The following is a 23,013-nucleotide window of genomic DNA, read 5'->3' as shown; positions in this document are numbered from 1 at the left end:
TAACCTTATGTTTATGAAAAGCACTTTTAATCGCACTCCAATGCGTTTTTGTCTTTTTAAGATTTATGGTAAGAATTTCGGACTGGGATTTTATTTTCTCATCATCATTTTATTTTTCACTAAAAGTAGTACCCTTTTGAGTTATTTCATGAGCCCTCGTTTCCATACCATCATTTCCTATGTGTGTTTTCGATTTCTTGTGTGATTTGTTTCACTGAATTATCAATATTTACATTTACGTTATTTTCATTAACAGGTGTACCTGCGGACGTGATTGGGGTTGGGTTGCTTAACTTCACCTTTTTGAAGTGACTACGAATACACCTCTTTCTGACAATTTGATATCCTCGAATTTGCTGCTTTGAGTCTCATATTCAGAGCTGGTGTCTTGATCCAGAGACTTTTCATGTTCATAATCTACTGCAGAAAATTCATTTAGTTTAATTGGGTTTCTCCTCCTATCATTATCATCTAACGTGTTGTGTGTATATTGAGTATTTGTCTCATGATATTTGCTTATCACTATTGTTTTTCTCGTGCTGCAGTTGCTGGTCTAACACCTTAATCATATCTAGAATATGAAGAAGCAAACTGTATAATTTTCCCTAAGTGTCAGTAAAAATGCCATTTTGCGCACTAACATGATTGAGACCGCTTATTTGCGCTTTCACTGCTCCTAACACTACTTCCATGTTCGCATGAGGTCAAAAATCCAAAATCCAGCGCCCTGAAAAATGGAGTCCAAAACCAGGGAATTAGGCCTACTTGATCTTGTCCTAGCATGCGGATGTGTTGGCGAGAATCCCGCAAGGCTTCTGTCCTGACGGTTACTTGAAGTGAAAGCTTGTGAGTAACTAGACACGGGATTATCAAACCAGTGACTAGACAAGTAAAAACATTTAAATTAAAAAATTTCCTTGAAAATAAAATAAATTCGCCAAAATACTTACAAAAATAAATAAATTATAATGTGTAAGCAATTATGTCAAAAATTATGTCATAATTATGTCACCAAACCGGCAATTATAATCATAAATAATAGCAATTACAATCATAGGTAATAATCATCAAAATGGCGCACGGCGTACGCGTCACCAGAGCGCATGTTTGACAGGAATATTCACAAAGCCTACAGACCATGTCGCTACGGTCTGCTCTCATTGGATGAAACATCTGCTCGGCGGTCATATTTGGAATGGCGAGTTATCGCCCTGTAGGCGTGGTAATTAACGTCAAACAAACGGAAACAGCGTTTATTTCATTCGATATTTTTTTAGTGAAACCTCTGCTTGGCGGTCATATTTGGAATGGCGAGTTATCGCCCTGTAGGCGTGGTAATTAACGCCAAACGGAAACAGCGTTTATTTCATTCGATATTTTTTTTAGTTTATGAATGAAAGCTTAGAGGAATTGTGTGAAATATATTTTAAATAAGTTACTGATCTTATTAATAGTTTATTTGTATTTTAATTTAACCTTTTAAAAGTACATAATTGTTTTACAAGAAAAAGGTGTTTACATGGAGATAGCATATGCACTTTTCGTCATTTCTGTTAAAAAGAGCCTATTGTGTAAATTTTCGTAACGTATTAATTTATACAAATAAAGGAATATTAAAAATAAATCAAATGAAAACATTCAGTAAACATTTAAGGGCGTTGGATACCTTTTTGACCTAAATTATGAAGTAAATATAACTAAAATTATATTTTACTCCATTATGCGCTATTTTTATTGAAACGCTTTTCGGGATCTTGGATCGTAAGCTTCCTACTGATACCTACTACAAAGAGTACAAACCAGTAAATAAAAATAAGAAAAATTAACATTAACAAAAATACAGAAAATAAAGGCGTTGAATTTTTAACACCGCACACGAAGGCGAAAAGACAAATAATGACAAAGTCATTCAATAAAGATAAAATAAAAGTAAATCTGTGTAGAGCAGAGTTTATGAAAGCTACGATCGGGGACAGAACCGGCGATCTAGAAGTCTGAGAATTTTTTCCGCGCTCGTTACCGCTGAGCTGCAGTTTTTCAGTGAGTTATGCACAATTTTTGGTACACGACGCTCAAATACAAACTGTAAAGGCGATGAACCAAAAGTCGCCAAGCAGTAGGCTCTGTAACCCTACGTTTCCTGTTTTAACCAATCGGAGCAAACAGCAGCTGAAACGGTCTGTAGGATTTGTGAATAACCGTTTGACAGTCGTTCAGGACGCACTGCAGGTGGTGAGAGCACGATGAAACAACCTTCACTCGCCTCGCCCCAACTGCGAATCCATATGAGCTATAAATTACAGAGCATTGCTGGGGAAATGCAAATGCCTAAGGAAATCAAACATGTAATTCAAACATAAAAGTCCATCTGGAGATACGCTTGAAAAAAAAATCTAAAAGTTCATCAAAATACTAAAAAGGGATGAAATAAATGAAAATAAAATATATACAAGTCTCCAAGAATTATTTTTTGAACGAGTTCGACTGGGCTCGAACTTGCGATCACGTAAAAGATAACAGCAACAGTGCAATTCCGCTCGGCTGGGGACGATGACAAAAAGGTCCGAGCGTTTCCAGTGCAAAAGTAATCTAGTTCCTATTTTGAACTTTTCATGTGGATCTTGTACTTTGAAAAATCAAGTTTTCGAGATCAGTGGAACTCTCTGATTTGTTATTATTGTCTGCAGATCGTTTTTCCTTCTTAGGAGATGAAAGCGCTTCTGCGTAGGATTTTTTGCTGTTATTATTTTTCTTAGGTGGGAGGTCGAAGGGGCTTACGAACTTTTAATGCTTTCCTGTTAAAGAGAACTTTATTCATTTTCAGGCTTAATTATCATATTGGTCTTGTTCTTGATTTCCGGGGCGTTTTGGGCAAAGAATGCTGCTAGCTGCGTGCGGTCCAGCACATAAGACACCTTTAGCTGTAATTTCAATCTTCCCTTTGATCGGGCATACATGCGATCGATGTGAATCGAGACATCTGACACATCTTGCTTTGCTGAAACAAGCTCTTTGCGTGTGCCCGTATCGCAGGCAGTTGAAACACTTCACAGAACCGTCCTTTCGTATTCTACGAATTTTACACGCATATCGAGTATGTGTGAAACTTGAAAAAATTTTCTTCCCTTAGGATTTCTCAGAGTTTCTAGGTAAGAAACAGGCAGCAGTGTTGGAATTTCGTCTTGCATTCGCTTAAGTTCTTGTTTGATATCATCTGCTGGTATTTCAACTGTCAATCCTTTGATAACATACTTAATGTTCTTTTCAGGGTGCAGAAGGATTCTAGGGAAAGCGATCTTTTCTTTCTCAAATTTTGCCTGTACCCGGCGGAAATCTTCTACACCAAATAGCTGTAATTTAGGAGTGTTATCGTTTCTTTTCCTTTCTAGTTTAGAAATACATAAATCTTCTTTCAATTCTTTTCTAAGTTAAAGCCAATTTACCGTGCTAGTGATGACAATTGGTGGGATTTTTCCAGAGCTGATTTTTTAGGACGTTGAGATTTCGGGTTCTCTTGAGTTTGAGGGTTTATATCCTCATTCATATCATCTAAATTTTGATTTTCATTTAAATGTGCTGAAACGGGAACTGGTGCTTATAGGATTGGATTCTACAGACGATCCGCTGTAAGTTCTCGCACGTTTACTACATTTTATTTTTTGCCATTCCTGTTCCTTTGACTTTTATAATTCGACGAGTTTTTCCTAAATTCTGATTCGGTTGATTAGCTATGTATATGTTAAACTCTTTAGATTGATCTCTACGTAAGATAGTTAACATTCGCATTTTTTCTTCGTTGGTGCTGAAATTCGGAACTTTTTGTATTTCCTCAATACTGCATCCGAGTTCTAAGAAACATAACATTGCAACCCGCATAGTCTTTTCTCGTTCGGCAGTTGTAATTCGAGAAGATGATTGCGTTATGCTGGTGGATTTCCCTATCTGCCCAACTCATCTTGGCTATTTCAACTGGCAAGTCGCATAGAGGCTAAAATCACACTTAACGAAACATGAGCAGGGAAAAATCGAACCGTCTCTATGCACTCAAATGTTCGATGATGATCTTGAAAGTGCGAACATGAAAAGCAGGCAAATTTGAGTTTTTAAGAAAAGTCCTTGCTAAATCTTACTTTCAATTTCAAGCAAATTTCATTATTATCGTTGCTGCAAGGAAGCTTGCTGCAAATTTCTCTGCGGTAGTTTTCCCTGCTTGGATATTTTCAATGTCTGAGATGATGCTTCTTAGGAAGTTATTATTTTTTTTCTTCTTTCAGCCAGGACAAAGCTTCCCTAAATTCATCTGGAGGAGGTTTAAATTTTTCTTCAGTTCCTCGCTGAAGAGGGTTTTTGGAGGATTTTTCTACTCTGATACGATATTATTTGAAAGTTGCGGCTTATTATGTATTATTTTAAAGTCTGAAAGTAGAGAATGCAAATTTCTGATGGGCTTTATTCTTTTCAAATTTCTTTTTATATGCGATGCATCCACGATAACTGCTAACGTAATCTCCGTTATAAAAGACACACGTCGGTTTTACTTGTGATTTTACAGACACAGAGTTTACTTCTATGATACTTGTTGCACTTGCAACATCTTTCAGGATTTTTGTAATGCTGAAAATGTGCATATTCTTGGCCCCTGTTACATTGCACAGGGTGCTTCTTCAGTGTAAATTCATACTAAACATATTGTTTAGGTTATGAATAGCATGCCCAGATGAGTTCTAATAAGTAAGTAATAATTCTAATAAGTAAGTAATAATTCTAATAAGTAAGTAATATTCTAATAAGTAATAATCTTCTTAAGTTCTAATAAGTAAACTGGATGTTTTTCAAATTTTGTTTTACAGCTTCTGGTAAATTGCTTAACTTTTAGGATAGGAAACTTTCGTCAAGGTCTTGGAAAATAGCTCTCTCATTCACTGTGTCTGGTAAAATTTTCAGCACCACACGGATAGGTTTTTCGTTAAACATTTGAAAGGTATGAAAAGATATACTCCCAATTTTCATCACATTTCGGGGATTCAGCACGGATTTTCTTCTTTGCTTGTTCATCTGCATCAGCTTTCCTTATAGTTCATTTTGGCTTATGTATCTTAGATCAGCTTCCCGGTTAAAGATTTTTTTTAATGGCGGGCTCTCAATCGAATTCGGCTGGGCAGCTACTAAGGCCAGAAATTGTAGTAACGTTATTATACAGGCATCTGATTAGGTGTGTCACATTTGCCTACTATGAAGGGACAGATAGTTCTAACTATGCCTTCTCCGGGATTCAAACCCGGGCCCTTTGGTATCGCAGTCGGCTCCGCTACCAACTATACCGTCTGGACGGTATCCAGTTAATGTAGTTTAATTACATTATTAAGTCCATACTCTTTGATAAGTTTCATGAGTTCGGTTAGGTTTTCTTTATATCTTCTCTTTTCTGCGGTATATGGACACTACTCTCCTCGGTGGCTGACATCGTTTTTGAAGTCTTTTTCTTTCCTTTCTTTGGTAAGGTTGACGCTCGCAAAACACTTCTGTTCGTGAATGAACGGGTTGGGGCATCGTTGATCGTGCAGAATCACCATAATCGCTGAGATCATCAGCAGTCTTACCCGTTGCAGTCCTTTTTTGTGAAAGAAGGACATCTTTTTGTGAAACCCCAAAGTTACACTACAGTAAATTAAAAACCAGTCAGAACAATAGAGCAAACAGAACTACGTGTTTTACATTTGAATGTTGTTGCTTGAATCTGTGCCTGATGTGTGAAAGAGAGGAGATGGAGAAGGGGAGTGTATTTCACGTCAGCCGCCAAAGGCATCTGACTGGTTGAGTTATTCTAGGTCATCTTAGAACTTATAATACAAAATTTACTATACAATGTCCTACAATAGCAGCTGGGGAATTACACAGAGTATCAGGGTGAATGTCACGTGGCTGGTCACCCGCCGACGTGCTGCGAATGCTGCTTGAGTTTCCAGATCTTCACCACGGAAAGAACTGCCAATGCCAATGAGGTAAAATTTCGGAGTACCTGTGGTTCAATACCACGTACCTCCATATCCGAGTTGTATTAAAAATGTACAGAGTTGTGAAGAACAGAAAAGAAAGAAATTAGAAGTTTATTTACTAAAAACTACGTAATTGGTCTAAACACAGACTCATCATCATCATCATCTCAGTTCAATTCAAACCATGATCTTGCTCTGGCGATCTTCATGAAAAATTATGTGCACGTTCGTACCAAAATATTATGTTCCTATCAAGGTCGTTATTTGAAGATTAACGTGATGATTCTAGCTCCGATGACGTTAAAAGAAGACCTCTGTGATGAACGTTAGCCTGTAATTTCAAAGTTACTCAGATTATCAAGAAATCCCATGGTAATGTTATAGAACTACCTGTATTTTTCGAGTCACTGATACGTAATAATGCAGGAAGAAATATCTGTAAGAAGAAAACTGTTGTTAATCTATTTCTAATTAAGCTATACTATTTTCAATAATTAATCTATTCTTAATTAATGTATACTCTTCTTAATATGTACGACACTTAATATATTTTCGAAAATGGTGGATTTCTTGTAATAATTTAAATATGTATTTTTGTTTAATCGAATGAATGGCACTTATTATGTTTGTGTTTATTTCGTGTATTAAATTCTAAGGTTTTTAATCCTACCGGTGAATTAATTCCGAAGCCACTTAAAACTGGAATATGGGTAAAAAAACCTCCTAAAGTTTCTTGGCGAAAGATTTTGCTAAAGACATTTTAGACATTTTGCGATTTTTGGTGAGTATCAAAACATTTAGAGCTTGGGTGAGTATCAAAAGATTTAGAGCTAATGGAAACTTGTTTCCATTAGCTCTAAATCTAGATGTGTTTTCTAGATGCTAAAATTTTAATCTAATCTGATTCTAATCTAGATGCTAAAATTAGATGTGTTTTCGCTGTCACTCTCAGCTATTCTGTAACAATTCCTCGAAGTATCTAAAGTGTGGCTAATATCACCTGATCTATAATTGTGAGCTATATAGAGAAAACAAAACCCACTTGTTAAAATGTAAACAAAGCAACGTTGCTTTTTACAAGGGATGTGAATTTTACCAAAGACATCGAATAAGAGTTAATAATGAAAAGGCAGCTCCTGTGCTGTCTAAAAAATGCGTCATAAAAGTTCCAAAACCGAGGTAAGCATTCCCTAACATTAAGGCCTATGCGAATGCTATAGAGTTTCCTAAAACGCCGGACATTAATTTTAGGATGGATAAATTTTCTGGTTCTATGGTGGATGCATTTTCTGGTTTCTTCAGCAGATTACTCATACTTGTTGAACGTTTGAAGAAACAGATGTCATGAAAAACATCCGAGAATTAGATTTGAGAACGGTCAACGTGAATATTTTCGTTGAAATATGATACTCGAAGCTTTTCGGGATTACAGTACTTCCCTTACTTCGTACAAGGAAATAAAAATGTATAAATATCTTCTGAAAAACAAGCAGAGTCCTCTGTGCGAAATTATCTTCTTTATGCGTCATGAAATTTGCTGTAACGTGGTGTATATTATGTTGTCACTTAAAATAATTTGTTGTCTTATTTCCTCAAATAATCTACGCATCATCTCTATGAATGAAAAGTTCTGAAACCGTAGATTAAAATAAGTAATTTCCATCTATAAATTTAGCTAATACTGCTGTTTAAGCACTGCTGATACCTAATAGATCCATAATACTATACCGCGAAGATAGATAAACTTCCGTTTTGAAAGCACTAATGATAAAAATTTCTTGGCAGTTAAAATCTTTCGATTAGTATTAAATTTTTGTGTTTATTTGAGTGTACTTTGCCTTTTTGGCTAATCTTTGGAATATGGTAACAGGTAGTTTGGCGGCATTTTGATAAGGCGATAAAGGTTACTAGCTAGGACTTTAGCAATAATCTGAGAAGTACACAATTGGAATCACAGATCATTTTGTCTCAGAGAAATGAGAGATCATGAGACATGTAATGTGACATTTTGCGGAAAATTCCAATCGGGATTTTAGCTAATAAGCACTTAGAAACAATTTCGCTGCTAAAGTGCAGAATCGTCCACTTATTTGTTTGGCTCTTTTTTCAAGAACTGGATTTTTGTCAATTTTCTTTGACTTTTTAAGTGAAAATTCGTCGATATGTACATGGATAAAGTCAAGAGTGTGAGCAATGCCATTTTTGTGCAATTCTGGGATGTTTTTTTAAGTGAAAATAGGTCGACGTGTACATGGATGCCGTGTATATGCAATTTTTGAAAACGTGGCAAGCAGTGGTCGATTCTACACTTTCTCCCAATTTCGCACCTAATCTTCGTCATGATTAAGCACTTTTGTTCCATAAAAGTTCTAGCATAAGCGTAATTCGGCTAGCAGATTGTTGGAAAAAATGTTGAGTTAAAAAAAAAAAACTTGCCTTTACTTCGTGAAAACAAAATGGCGTCAAAAAAAAAAAAAAAAAAAAAAAAAACTAGCAGGTTGTGTAGCGAGGTTGATCGCCAAAGTTTCGCCAAGTTACCATAATTCGAAGATTCACCGATTTTTTTATGAATTTTTGTAGTTTCAGGCATTGTTTTATTTTTTATTTGGTGCATTTCTTGTAATAATTTAAATATGTATTTTTGTTTAATCGAATGAATGGCACTTATTATGTTTGTGTTTATTTCGTGTATTAAATTCTATGTTTTTTAATCCTACATCAAACGACCGGTGAATTAATTCCGAAGCCACTTAGAACTGGAATATGGGTAGAAAACCTCCTAAAGTTTCTTGGCGACAGATTTTGCTAGAGAAATTTTAGACATTTTGCGACTTTTTGCAAAGTTGATGATATTCTAGAAATTCCCAGAAAGCACATGGTCATCAATGTCAATGAAAATCATATAAAGCACATAGCTTAGATGATTTTTCTAGAAGATTTCAGAACTTCTTGGGAACTTTATTTATAAACTATTCATATCGGCTGCGTTCAAGATGTGAGCCACTCAATTCAGTTATTAAGTCTTTCGATTACGCAAAGTTTTGCCACCTAATTCCTACATTGTGAATAATTTCTGCCGTAATTTTCTGATGCAATGAGATTTTGCTTTTTATATTTATTTTCTTTGAGCTACTTACAGATGTTTACCTTGTTGTACAAGATTTATTTATTTCAGTAAACTGTACATATTTTGTTTATCTGGTGTAGTTATTAAAAAAGATGAAATCTCCTCAAACCTGTAGCTGACGCCTGTGTCAAATAATTCGCCATTCTGAAATCACTGTATTAAAATAGTTAGTTTTCAGCTTAAGAACAGATAATGACCAATGTAAGGGAAATGAAAATATATATGGAGAGAGAGACACAACATAAAAGGAAGTATACATAAAAAATTTATTATTCAAATGAACTGATGAGTACATGATAATAACTCATGACAACAAAAGCACTTTACACAATTTGTGATTTGAATTTTACTTTTCAGATGTCAGTTTGTAACATGTTTTATTTAAGTATATAGTGAATTTCTATTCTCACGCATAGTTATTATAATTTCTTTTACTCCTGGCTAGTGCTATGATCAGAAGGGATGAAATTCACATCAAGGTATCAATTCTTTTAAAAAGGATATATCAGGCAGCCATAAAATCGATACATATGTTGTATATAAATACAAATTTATGATAAAAATAAGCAAGATTCGAACCGATCATTAATGAGTATTCATAGGATCAAGACTTTTGTTCCTTGTCCAGTGAGTGCCCGCTAAATGAGAGTGAACTGGTCTTCTGCTTCGAGGGCTTGAGAGTTCAAGAATGTGGGGGAGTGAAAGGGGTGTTCGCTAAAATGGAGTGTCCATTGATAGAAGTTCCATTGTACATGAAAATATGTCCCTTTAATAACAAGAAAAGGGCTAATATTTAAATATAACGCTACTAAAATGTTTGGAAAGGGTTTTAACAGAATATTAGATAAATTAAAGGCTCTTAATAAAGATTAGAATATCATATGAACTTGAACAACATCTCTAACTTCATTCATTTTTTTAATCAAAGTTAACAGATTAAACTTTGATACTTGAATGATGTTTGTTCTAAACTTTCTTTAAAGATTCTAGCTTGCTTTCCTAGGCCTACTGAACTTAGTTTCGATAAAATACCTGACTTTTGTGAGATACAGCTCTTTGTGAAAATTTAGGGCAAGGAGGTAAGAAGTACTAATACTAAACAAAATTAAAAGCGTGTTAAAAATTAGTCGATTGTAAAGAAAATGATGATAATGAAAACCATACATGCTTACCTAATTTAATGTAATTTTCAATAAATAAGCTTAACAGCTTAAAAGCTATTATTTTTCAATATGTTACATATTTTATACATAATAATACTGCAACAAAACCAGATATGAGAATAGCAAAACAACAGACTGGACGAATCTTACATTTTCTCGAATACAGTCAAAAGTCGTTAATTCGGACACCCATCATCCGGAATGATCTATAATCCGGACCTCAAAGCTACAAACTTTCTGCGCATGCGTCGCGTTCACGCATGCGCACAGGCGTTTACGAGAGCGCGTAAGACCCTTACGGCTGCGAATATGTTTGTGCGCATGGGCGTTTAATGTGTAACGGAGTTATACGCTAAGCTAAAGTTATCTAATTCAGTTAATGTTGCAGATTGCGTTGTTCCTTAATTTTCCAATTCGATCCGGCTTATTATTTTTTGCAGACTGTTAGAGCAATTTTATAAAAGTAAGCTTGAACTTTCGATTATGTCAAATAGAATTTCCGATATATATTTACTACAAAGCGAAAGTATGTTTTGAAATCCGAAATCTGTTTATCAATTTCACGCTGCTCTGCGGCAGAGGGGGGGGCAGAAACGTCATTATTAGATTATGATAGATTAGAAAGATTATGTCAAATAGAATTTCCGATATATATTTACTAATATGTAATTTGTATCTACAAAGCGAAAGTATGTTTTGAAATCCGAAATCTGTTTATCAATTTCACGCCACGGATTGGAAGTTGATCTGTCAGCACTATCCTTATCTTCAGGACAGATGTTTTTATTTTATTTGGTTTATAATCCCGTACTAAGTGTAGTATTTCATCTCGATGTACTCCGTCTTTGATATGATTTAAATCAAGTTCCTCATCATTATAATTCGCTTCCGATAGTGAAGAAAGTGACCCAGAGGTTATTGAAAACGAAAACATTTCGATTGACAAATTAGTCGGCATTCTCAACACATCAATTATAGGACTTGAACAGCGGAACTTTGTAACTAAACAAGAAATTATGTCTGTTTAATAGAATTAAAGAGAAAGTATTATCACATGAAACGAAGCAACTTACATTGAAGGAAATGTTTAATAAAGTAAACAAATAAATATTAAGCTTTTTCTTTTTGTAAATTTTGATACCCTTTAGATCATAATTGTTCTTTATTTCATAAATTACGGTTTCATATTTTTAATTTTGTAATTTCTACGTGCCATCTTACCAGATTTAAACTGATGATCTATAATCCGGAAAAATCGATAATCCGGAATCGCCGAAGTCCCGACGAGTCCGGATTAACGACTTTTGACTGTACAAATCTTGAAAGTTTTTCAAGAATACGAATAATAACGAAATAATAAATACTTCTAATTAAAACTTTTGAAATGAATGCTAAATTTGAAATTGTGTTCAATGAAACAAAAATTTTAGAGCGCAATTTTTAAAACACATATTTTTATTAGGAAAATGACATTTAAAAAAAGAGGGCGTATTTCTAACTTTTCAATATTGAGGTTCCTATCCTGAATATAATTTGATTAAGTATATATTTGAGCAACAATTCAAATTCATAATGATTTTCTTAGAATCATTTTAAATTAAAGCAAGTATGGAGACAAAGAGTATTTCGAGTGTTAGTGTAGATAAATATTAAATATAGTACGCGAAACTATGTTTGGAAATTTTTTTTTAATAGTTAAACTTCCATAAAATTACTTCAGCACTACTTTCAATGTAACTCTCTAGGCCGTCTTGAAGTAATGGTGATGCAGTACTTGGTAACATTTGACTATTTTTGTCTATTTATTAGTTTCCAATGAATGCGTCTATTTGGAGCCAAGAAAACAAATAAATCTTCCAGAATTAAAACGTTTAAAAATGCTTTGGCTTAGGAATTTACTGATTCAAATGACAAAATCACTGCGAAGAAGCGAAAAAATCGTGTGATTCAAGGATTCAAATGTACCATTCGTAGATTGCAAAGTTGTAAACGTAAGGAAAACCTTCCTGAAGGACATCAAATTGTGCTTCAACGAATACACAAATGATAATAAATAAAAAATGTCTTGTTGCTTTATACAGTACAGTGTGTTAGCCTATGGAATAAATATACATTTATCTGCTTGGAAAACATAAATGTTCATGTCATTCCTTTCATTGTGATAATCTCGTTATTCATGTAAAATGGAACAGAACATTGATATCATGAGGTATAACATACACTCTGCACAAAAAAGGGGGGAAGGGGGATGAAAAAAGGACAGTTCTATATCTTCCGATATACTGGGCCAATTGACGAAATTTAACTCACGGTTCTCATGTCTCGAAAGCACAACTTCGTATATATATGAGGTTTATATATGGCAAATGGCTAATACAAGTATTTTGAAACACAAAACCGGGCATTTTCTGAAACAACATAATCATGTTTTTCCATATTTCGATTCTACGACCTACTTTACGCCAAATTGCCAAATTTTGTAAAAATCGCACGTGTAGTTGTTAAAATATTCGCTATCAAAATTTTAGTCCCTCAGTGTTAATTCAATTCGGTATATATTTATTAATATCTCTTTTTTTAATTAAACTTACTTGATTACTAAAGTATTTTTTATTTATTTTTTCAATTTTTACTTTTTAGAAAATTTTATAGATTTTTCGAAAACGTTTTGAAATATAACCTATAAAATTTTTAATATCACCTTAAAGTAAACGTATTTCTAGGCACTTCTTAAAAGAATTAGAGATTTTAAATCAAATTCCCCACGATATACGTGAATTTATATATTAGTGCCTTTTGAAATTTACCATATAAGCGATAATAAGGCCAAATGCGGTGACGCCCTTCGTTAAAATTTTTTGAAAAGAATGAACGATGGCCCTTATTTTTTCCTATCGTGCAAAATGAAAGGGAAAGAAAAATAGGTTACTATATATTAAAAGTTTCGCCAAATAAATTATTCTTGGCGCAAACTGAAAAAAATGCGCGAAGATAAATTTTTAAATTTCGCGATAAGTTTCTGATCAAATTTTTCAGAATTACACATTTAGGTATAATTTCATTCGTATAATTGAAATATGGAGAAACATTGTATATCGTCTGATTTAGTGTCAAAATATTATGTTAGAACAATGCTATATATAAATCTAATATATATCCGAAGTCGGCCTTTCGAGACATGAGAAACGCAAGCTGAATTTTGTCAATCGGTCCAGTACGACGGGAGATATAGAACTTCCCCCCCTTTTTTTCGGGGGGGGGAGAAATACCTCTCTTTTTTGGCAGAGCGAAACGTAAATTTTAACACTTCTATAATTTGCCGAAATATAGAAATTTAATAAAATTTAATATTAGAATTTTTTTATTTTTTTTCATCAATTCGTTTAACAGGCGCTTGCACTTTTTGCTATTTATTACAAACTTCTATGTTATTAAATAAATAAAAATTTATTTATCTAATAACATAGGATAAGATACGATAACATAGGAATATGTTATTAGATAAAATTTATTTATCTAATAATATATTTATCTAATAACATAGGAAGGAATCTAATAACATATTATCTCATCTATTAACTATAATATTATCTATAATATTATCTCATCTATTCTCATCTATCTATCTATAATATTATCTCATCTATTAGAAATTTATCTAATAACATAGGTGAAATAGAGCGCCAGTTTGCTTGTCAATTCCTTGATCAAAATGTTTCTTTCTGTTGTCTATCAATGCAAATTCCCACAGTACCAAATTCAAGTGAACACTTTTCTTGTGATTCCTCCATACTGTCCTGTAATAAAAGGAGCTGGGTATTGTTATTTAGTTTCCTTTACATCAGTGAACCCTTCACTATCGAGTTGTTGAAGCAAAGCCCGTCTTTAGACATTGAAAAGAAATATGAAAGCAGAATTTTTTTACATTCAATTAACAAAAGAAGTCAAAAATTGATATGAGTAATTGATATAAACTTTCAAAAGGTTTTCCACTTAAAATATCACAAGCTTTTCAGCGTTTTTTAGAGATGTTAAAAAATGACGTCTTTTGAATTTCGAATATCTCCCCAAGTAGACTGAAACAATCGTTTCTGCGACAGTCTGGATGTCCCCTTTTTGTTTTTTCTTTTTTGCATTAACTGATCTTCGCAGTGTCTACAGATAAAGCCCCATTGTCCTTGAACTTTTTTTCCGGAGAAAATGTGCTTTCTTTTCTTGATATCCATATTTATTGATCTTCTCAAAGTGGGATTCTCTATTGAGGATTTGGGCTCGAAATTCTCTGTTGTCCATAGGGCCCATATTTCCACCCAATTCTTCTGGGAGTAGATCCCGAGGAACGTGTTTGTGGAGTTCATTCAAGTTGCTGCCATGGAAATAAACCTATGGTCAAAGAAATGCCAAACATTAAACATATATCAAACAAATATGGTAACATGTTTAAGTGTTCAGACTCAAACAATTCCGTTATTTCTGGCTATATTAACGTAACGCGTAAGCTGATTCATGATTTGTGTAGCCAAATTAAATGTCATATTCTTCTTTTGAACTAAATTTTCACATGTAACTTTTGATACCATTGTATTAGCATCAAAATTTTACACAAATGTCACATAACAAATGTCTATTCATATATTTCCTTAATACGCGTCTTTATCTCATTTTTACTTCCTTGTACGAAGTAAAAAGCGAAGTAAAAAGGAAGTACTGTAATCGCGAAAAGTTTCAGGCAGCATATTTCAACGAAAATTTCCATTTTGACCGCTATCGAATACAATTTAACGACGTTTTTGCGTGATATCTGTACGTAAGGACAGAATAAATAACTCTTTTCCTTCAAAAAAATTATAAAACTGCTTTAAAATGAATTCTGAAGAGAATTTTTCGTGGCGTCTGTACGAACGTATGTACGTACGTGCGTACGTACGAACGTACGTACCTCGCATAACTCAAAAACGAGTAGCCTCAGAGCGTTGAAATTTTGTATTTAGGACTGCTATAACATGTAGATGTGCACCTCGTATTTTGGTTGCAATGGGCCGCAACAAACGTATATAAATATATTTATATATATATATATCCACTCTGTTACCCGGCTGAGTGATCTCAGTTTCTTTATTCTTATATGCTTTTAAATCGTACATTTTTTGCTTTAAAAATGATTGAATTATGTTGTTTTTGTCTTCCGGTTAAGGTTTTTATGCCTTTAGTAAATCTATATGCAATATTTTTAAAATTATCAACAATTTTAAAGTTGTCTAAGTGCTGCTAAGCCTTTTTTTTATGGCGGCCATTGATGTTTACATTTGAAACAGGAGACTAGTGGATTTGTTGCCAATCTAGAGAAACTTAGCTTCACAACAACAAAGATAACGCATTCATTTATTATTGCCAATTAAATCATGCTTAATTCTTTCTGGAATTTTTTCGAGGAAATAAGTGTTTAAGATTTACTTCGTAATCTTTAATATAGATATTTTGAGTTTTTATGTATTTTTGCCTTCTCGCAAAGTGAGAACTGAATTAATTGAATGAGAAATACTCAATCGTCTGTGAAAACTGTTTCTTTTTTGTTTTGTTTGCTTAATTTCTTTTATACATCATTCTAGCTTTATTATAGTATTTGAATAGAACATGTGGCAACGATCAGATAAGTCTATTCTTTAAATGATATAAATTTTGTGCATTATGAGTTATAATATGAACAATATATAAGTTAACTGTTATATAATTATTGGATTATATAACAGTTAACTTAGTTTCTGTTATATAAATATTATATAAGTTAACTGTTATATAATTATTAATACTGTTAAGTGAATCTAGCGCCAGAGTGTCGCTATGGTAAGCAAATACTAGAGTGAATTTTATAGAATGCATTTATTCCATTGTGGTTTATGCGCTGTCGGCGAAGTAGATTTAATTCAATCCAATAAGTTTAATTAAAATTCAAGAAAAAATGCGTATAATTTAATATTCCCTACAAGGAAGTCATATGGTGTATACATCAGACTTTTTTTAAAAGATTTTTAGAATTTTAATATGGCACAAGTAAAATTGTTTTAAAAGTTGTTGGTATATGTTTAAGTTGTATTCGAGCAATAAATATTTAACCAATGGTTTGAAAGTTGAGAAACACTGCTTTACACGTTCTGTTGAATTAAAAATTAAATTTTAATTAAAATAAAAAAATAGGATCACTTGTAATTTTTATATCTATAACAACATTCAAACTGCACCTACAAATATTTAGGACTAATACTAACTAAGAAAAATTAACGCCTGTCTCGAAGAACAGACTCTAGACACGAAAGAGAGATGAAATGTCATTTCGTCAAAAAAGTAAGAAAATGATTGTTCATTGAGGAGAAAAAAGCAAAATTAACAATAAATTATATCATTATCAAAAGAAGCATTAATATACCCATGCAAAAAGAATAAAACTTCCAATTAAAAGCAGAATTGTTTAAGACAAACATTGTAGTACTTCTTTCTCAGTTTAAAGCAAGCAAATTCCATTGATGGAACTCAGCAATAATTTTTATTTAACACTAAAAAAAAAAAATAATAATAATAAAAAAAAAAAAGATGACATACAAACAAGAAGAGAAAACGTAATCTAAAACATTTAAAAATAAAATAAGTACATTCTTCGTGCGAGAGCCACACTTGGAACTCGAGCCTCGTTTCAAACATTACCATTAACATATACCTTAATGTTCATCTATTTAAATTATTTATTTTAAATTACAAAATTTTAATAACAATATGTATAGCTGTTGCAACCTCTCCCCCTACGGAGAGACTTTTCCCAAGGAAAAAGTCCTGTAAAATTAGAAAGTTCGGCCTTCTCAATTATTTTAAGAGAAGGTAATTTCTTTCCTAAGTTCCAAACTTCAAACCAAAGTTTTAAGTTTTCAACAAATAGTTTTACACCACATTTAATTAGGAAGAAAATGGACAGTATTCAAATTAGTCTTCCCTTTTATCGTGACGGCGCCTAGATCTCTTCCATGTTGGATCAGTTCCTCGGCTATAATTCACAGCAAAACCTTTCCTCAGTTCATCTGGGCCCACCAGCGGCCGAGCGGTAAAGTCGCTGAACACTGGTAGTTCGGTCCGAGGTTCGAATCCCGCGAACGGGCTGGCTGCATGGGTGTTTTCGTGGTTTTCCCCATGTGTAACGTGTATACGAGCCAGTTTCCCTTAGAAAGTCCTCCACGAAGGCATCCCTCCCCTTAGGCAGATAGCCCTAGTGTGCTTTGCCGTAATTAAATACACACATACACACCACACCTCAGTTCATCTGTGGCTTTCGGATTGCCTTTTCAATTGCCATTTGCTTTCGACAATTGTTTTCTTCGTCTATTATTAGCGCCTTTGATATTAAATCGAAAGCCGAAAGATGATGATAAAGCTGCATTGCAAAAGCATTCTCAATATTAATTTCTTTATCGTTTTTCAAATTTTCGTGAACATCTTCGAATTTACGTGTGATCGATTTATAGGTAGATGTGACACAGTTTGCTGCACAAATGTGCACAGGCCATGGAAAAATTTAAAAAGTCCAGAAAACAAAACAAAACCAAAAAAAAAGGGGGGAACAACAATAATATGACTTGTTCTTTTCACATAGTAATTTCGTTTCAACGTTTTATTTAAATGAGAAAGTTCTTCTTGCACATTTAATTTGTTTCCTGCAATTTCAGGATTCATATGTAGGCCATTGCTTTCAACCTTTTTTGAATCAATGTGTAATACTTTCATGAGAGCTTCATTTTCCACATTTAATTCTGGTAATTTAACTTCTTCTTCAAAGGCAACTCTGGATACTTCAATTTCTTCCTCCAATTGGTTCCAAAAGCTTCTCTTCATCGCGTTCAGTTATTTCTGTTTTCCTTTGAGCTCTAGTAGAGACGGTATTAACCTGGTGAGGACGCCTATTAGGTTCCTTTCTTTGATTATTCAACAGCGCAAAAGTTCGATTGCTTATTGATACCTTCTTTTATCGAGTTCATTTCTGATAATGGCAGCCTTAATCATTACTCGCTCAAGGTCGCAATTTAGCTCGACCTCTTCTAATGCTAAATAGGTTGGATTCAAATCTAATGGCTGTTGTACCCACACATTTTCACCTGTCAGCATTTCCGTTGTGATGTATTTGCGTCATACTATATCAATACTAGCACCTGAATCGCTTAAGAGGACTCCTATTCCAACTTTTTACAACTGACTACATAATATAGCTGCTTTGGAAACTAGTAACCAGAAAGTTGCCACAAACATTTTTGTAATTTAATCCTCTTTGTGTCAAAATATTTCGCCGTGTTTCCACCTTGCGCGCATGATATTTTAAAAATGGCTAACGGTACATGCTTGAAATTAGATGGAATTCTTTATATGGGCACTATTTTCTAACTGAACCAACAATCTGATTAATATTTTAATATTGAAAAATTTTATGGACGAAAAGATTACATATTTTGTTAATAAAATACATTTTATAAACTCAACTCAAAATAAAATAAAAATTTAACATGAAATTTTTAGAATTTTAGGTTCACAGTAGTTTCCAAATGTTATAAAAGCTATGTATTAAATATAGAATTAAATTATGAAACGGAATGTTTTAAACTATGCGCGCAAATTGGAAACATGACGAAAAATGTTGTCACAAAGCGGATTAAATTATAAAAATATTTGTGGCAACACAAACTTTCTGATTACTATTTCAGAAAGCAGCTATATTATGTAGTCAGTTGTAAAAGGTTGGTAGTAATTGCTTTTAAAATAAATAAGTTATCCCAATTCTTGCAACAGTCACCTATTCGAAGATCATATGGGTTTTAAGGTGTATGAGACCCCTTAATACATGAATTTTATGACCATTTACGTAACCCATACTATAGAAATTTATCCTCTGGTTTTGCACTAATTCTGTTAAGATTAGCATGAGATTCAGTACTATTTTTCGTGTTTCATATTTATCATCTGGACGTGGACTTACAAATTTAACCAGCTTTGCAAATTAAATCCTGATTTTTTTTTTCCAGTTTTTTTACAGTTTTATTTTTATTACCTGATTTTATTACCTGAACTCTCTTTACTTTGAGTTAGCGCACTGTATATTTCTTTCTGCTGATCCGTTACAGGCTTTTTTTGAAAGTTTCCGCGAACGTTTTCATAGGCATCCGTAATTTTTAATAATAATAAGATATTTTGAGTTTTTATGTATTTTAGCCTTGTAGAGAAATGAGGACTGAATTAATTGAATGAGAAATACTGAATCGGTCTGTGAAAAACCGTTTCTTTCTTTTTTTTTGGGGGGGGGGGCTTGTTTTTTGTTGTCTTTTTAGTTGTTTAATTTCTTTTATACATCGCTTAAGGGGACTCCTACGCCTTAAAGATTTATAATAATATTTGAATAGAACATGTGGCAACGATTAGTTAATTATTCAGATGATATAAATTTTGTGCATTCTGAGTTATATAATAAACAAAATGTATCGCTGTTAAGGGAACTTAGCGTAGCGCTAGAGTGTCACTATGGTAAACAAACATAGTGAATTTTAAAGAGTGCATTTATTCTGTTGTGGTTTATGCGCTATCGACGAAGTAAATTTAATTTAATCCAATAAGTTTAAATGAAATGCAAGAAAAAATGGGTATAATTTAATATTCAGTGCAAGGAAATCACATGGAGTACACACCAGATTTTTTTTTTTTTTTTTAAGCCATTACTTTAGAAATATTAAATTTTTCTCCTTAAATTTGTAAGTTTTAAGATGATTCTCTTAAATTATCATGTTGCATGTACATATATAAATCTTTAGCACATGTTGAGGAATGTTACATAGTTGAAAAATGATAACTGAAAAATGATAACTAATTAAATAAATGCATCTTGATTTTCAAAAGGTAATACATAATGACACGTAAAAAGCAATTAGGAAAAGGAAATAGTCTGCTTATTTTTTTAATTTACAAAATATTCATAATCGAATATTGGTAAAAGACATTATATCAGCAACGCATTGCGTCTTGCGGTAGGCGTGGTTTTGAAAGGTGTTATAAGTTTTGATGATAAGCTGTTGCTAAGGTTTGATGTTTTAGCCTCTTTTTACGAAATACAGAGCTTTCAGATTTAGATTTTGCAAATTTTTGAGCAGAGTTTTAGAGAAATCAATGAAAAAATCTTTAATTAATAGTATATATAAGAGTTTAATTCTTTCAATTTCTTTATTTAATAACCTTTAATAGGAGAGACGTGGTCAGTAAAAAACGACACAAGACGGGTCTGATTGCAAGCATTGCAGTCCCATCCCAAAGATGTCAGAAGGAAGAGCTCATTCTGCTTAATATTTTCGAACTTGCAAATAATTAATTCTCCTTCAGCTTTCCTGACAACTGCCTGGATTTTTATGTAAGTTGCTCAACACGATCTTAGTCTCTGCGGCCTTAATGTCGCGGTTTTCAAGCATGGACCTTATAAGAAATAGACTAACCCAATTGCGTTTTCTCCCTTGTCTGGCGCGTTCCCGGCTGTCACTTTGATCACATCCGGAGGAGTAGGGACGACTTCCAGAAATTAGCAATGGTTGGCTATTGCAGCGCGTACAATTGTCGCGAAAAAGCTGGTGGTAGTGCCTCATTTCACAAGTAAGAATTTTTAAATATTTTTATTTTTGACACTGAGATTGCTTTTTAAATACTTAGCATGTTTTTCAAGCATAATTAACGTTCTAAATATTTATAAAGCTGTTGCATGCTTTCAGGCTTGTATATATTTTTAGCTTTTCCTATGATGTAAGCGAATTTGTAACTTCTTTTAGAAAATAATATTTTAAATCTGAACTAACAGAAAAATTCAACCAAGTAATTTTCTCTTACAATTACTAAAACTATAACTAACACTAAACTATAGCTAAAATACTAAAATGCCTAAAAATGAATTTTTGAAAGTTTTTCTTTAAAATTTATAATTTTTTGCTGCTTTTTTTAAATTATAGGTAAATTTTAATTCCTAGCATTATAACTAATCAAAAATAAGAATATTTAAGAACGAAAAGTATACATCTTATATAGCTGGTTTTGTTGTTAAAAGCTTAGCTTATAAAGTAAAATGTAATATCTGTTTCTCAGCTTTAGTTTCAACAGAACCATATGATGGTTTGCTAGGTTTCAAATATTATAAATCTGGATGTAAAGGTTTGACTTCTCCTTCCAGTGATGTCTGAATGATCTGCAAAAATCCAGAAATAATTTTTAGGCAGACTGAAAAGGAGTTTAAATTGAATTAAAAAAATATTATAAAATTATAAATTTCATGACTCTAAAAGTCTTAAAAAGCGTAGGAACACATATATTTCCTTCTCTTCAAGACCATGATGATGAGCCAGATAAAAACCACCTGATTAAATTAATTACAGCAGTGATATTTCAATATTTAAAAATCAGAATGCATCATGCAGTTGCATGTTACAATGAATCTAAACAGAGAGAAAATATTCGAATCAGATGTACTAAATTAATTTTATTTAGGCATCAATAAACCATATTATCTGTTTCTCTTCCTCTCTCTCTCTAAATATATATATATAGGTGTGTGTATTTACATTAATAGATAAATAGATATAATCTTGTTTTCACAAATATTGGAAATAAAAAGTGAAGTAGGCGAATTTTTCAATGCAACAAATATCCTAAATTGTTTACTTTCGTACATATGTATTTATGGATGTATAGTCATTCTGCTTAAAGTATTTACAGGTATATAAAATTACAAGGTTACTTTAGGCGCATTAATAAAAATTTAAGATTGGACATATAATATCTTGTATTTTATAGTAATTATTTTTTTTAATTTATTTCTAAATCCGCATAAGATTTTTTTATTTACTGCGAATTTTTTTAAAAATTTTTCATTACACTCAGAAAAGTTTATGCTCCGAATTTTATGAGTTATTAATATTTTCATAAATGATCATCTTTTAATACCATAATAATTTTGAAAACAGAAAAAACAAATAAAACAATCCTTGGTTTCTATAAACATTTGAAATGATAAATATTTGCTACTAACTGCCTGAAAATGTTCATAAAATTAAAAAAAATTACCAAATCTTGTTTAATTTTACCTTATTTGTTTCATAGCATCACGTACTATCAATCTTACTTAATTTTACTTTACTTGTAGGCAAAAGTAAATTCATAAATTTTTTGTTTAGAAATTTTACCGTTTTATCAAAGTAATGATGTTTAGACAAGAATTACGCTTATGCTCAAAATGCAGTAAAAAAATACTCAAAATGCACTAAAAAGTGGTTTCATGAGATATATAAAATCTTAGTAGCAAAAACTGTGATTTTTATTATCTCATCATTTATACAACGTATCACATTTAATAATTAAAAAGAGTTATGTGATACAAACGCCATACGTTTCAATGTTACGATAAACTAAATCGTCCCTACTCTCTCTTCCCGACATGTGTGTGACGCACGCCCCGCCCACTGGGTTAGTCTATTTCTTATAAGGTCCATGTTTTCAAGCAGTCCGGGGCAGAGAGAGGACTTGGGTGGGTGACCACCTGGGAACTCCCTTTGCTCTGCCCACTCACGTTGCAGGGATTCGTCATCGACTCGTTCAAATTCTTAGGCGACTTGCTGGCCATTTAACGTGAGTGGCGACTTGCTGGCCATTTAAACAAAGATTGACAGCCGAAACT

At 32.8% G+C, this 23,013-nt stretch overlaps 1 protein-coding gene across 4 annotated transcripts in view; it reads right to left on the bottom strand.

Moving 5' to 3' along the window:
* Positions 1-9,371: 9,371 nt before the first annotated feature.
* LOC118199446 (alpha-tocopherol transfer protein-like) overlaps positions 9,372-23,013 on the bottom strand; it is a 165,579-nt gene continuing 151,937 nt past the window's right edge. For all 4 annotated transcript variants that reach the window (XM_085826966.1, XM_085826967.1, XM_085826965.1 and 1 more), the window contains exon 6: positions 9,372-14,669. In XM_085826966.1, the coding sequence (XP_085683092.1) occupies positions 14,442-14,669 (228 nt within the window). In that variant the 3' untranslated portion in view covers positions 9,372-14,441. The remainder of the gene's footprint in view (positions 14,670-23,013) is intronic.

Source organism: Stegodyphus dumicola, chromosome 11 (assembly GCF_044657685.1).
Source record: "Stegodyphus dumicola isolate Sdum_Otavi_A_Nest chromosome 11, ASM4465768v1".
NCBI lineage: Eukaryota > Metazoa > Arthropoda > Arachnida > Araneae > Eresidae > Stegodyphus > Stegodyphus dumicola.
The sequence above is the reverse complement of the archived record's forward strand: the minus strand, read 5'-3'. Positions and strand labels throughout refer to the sequence as shown.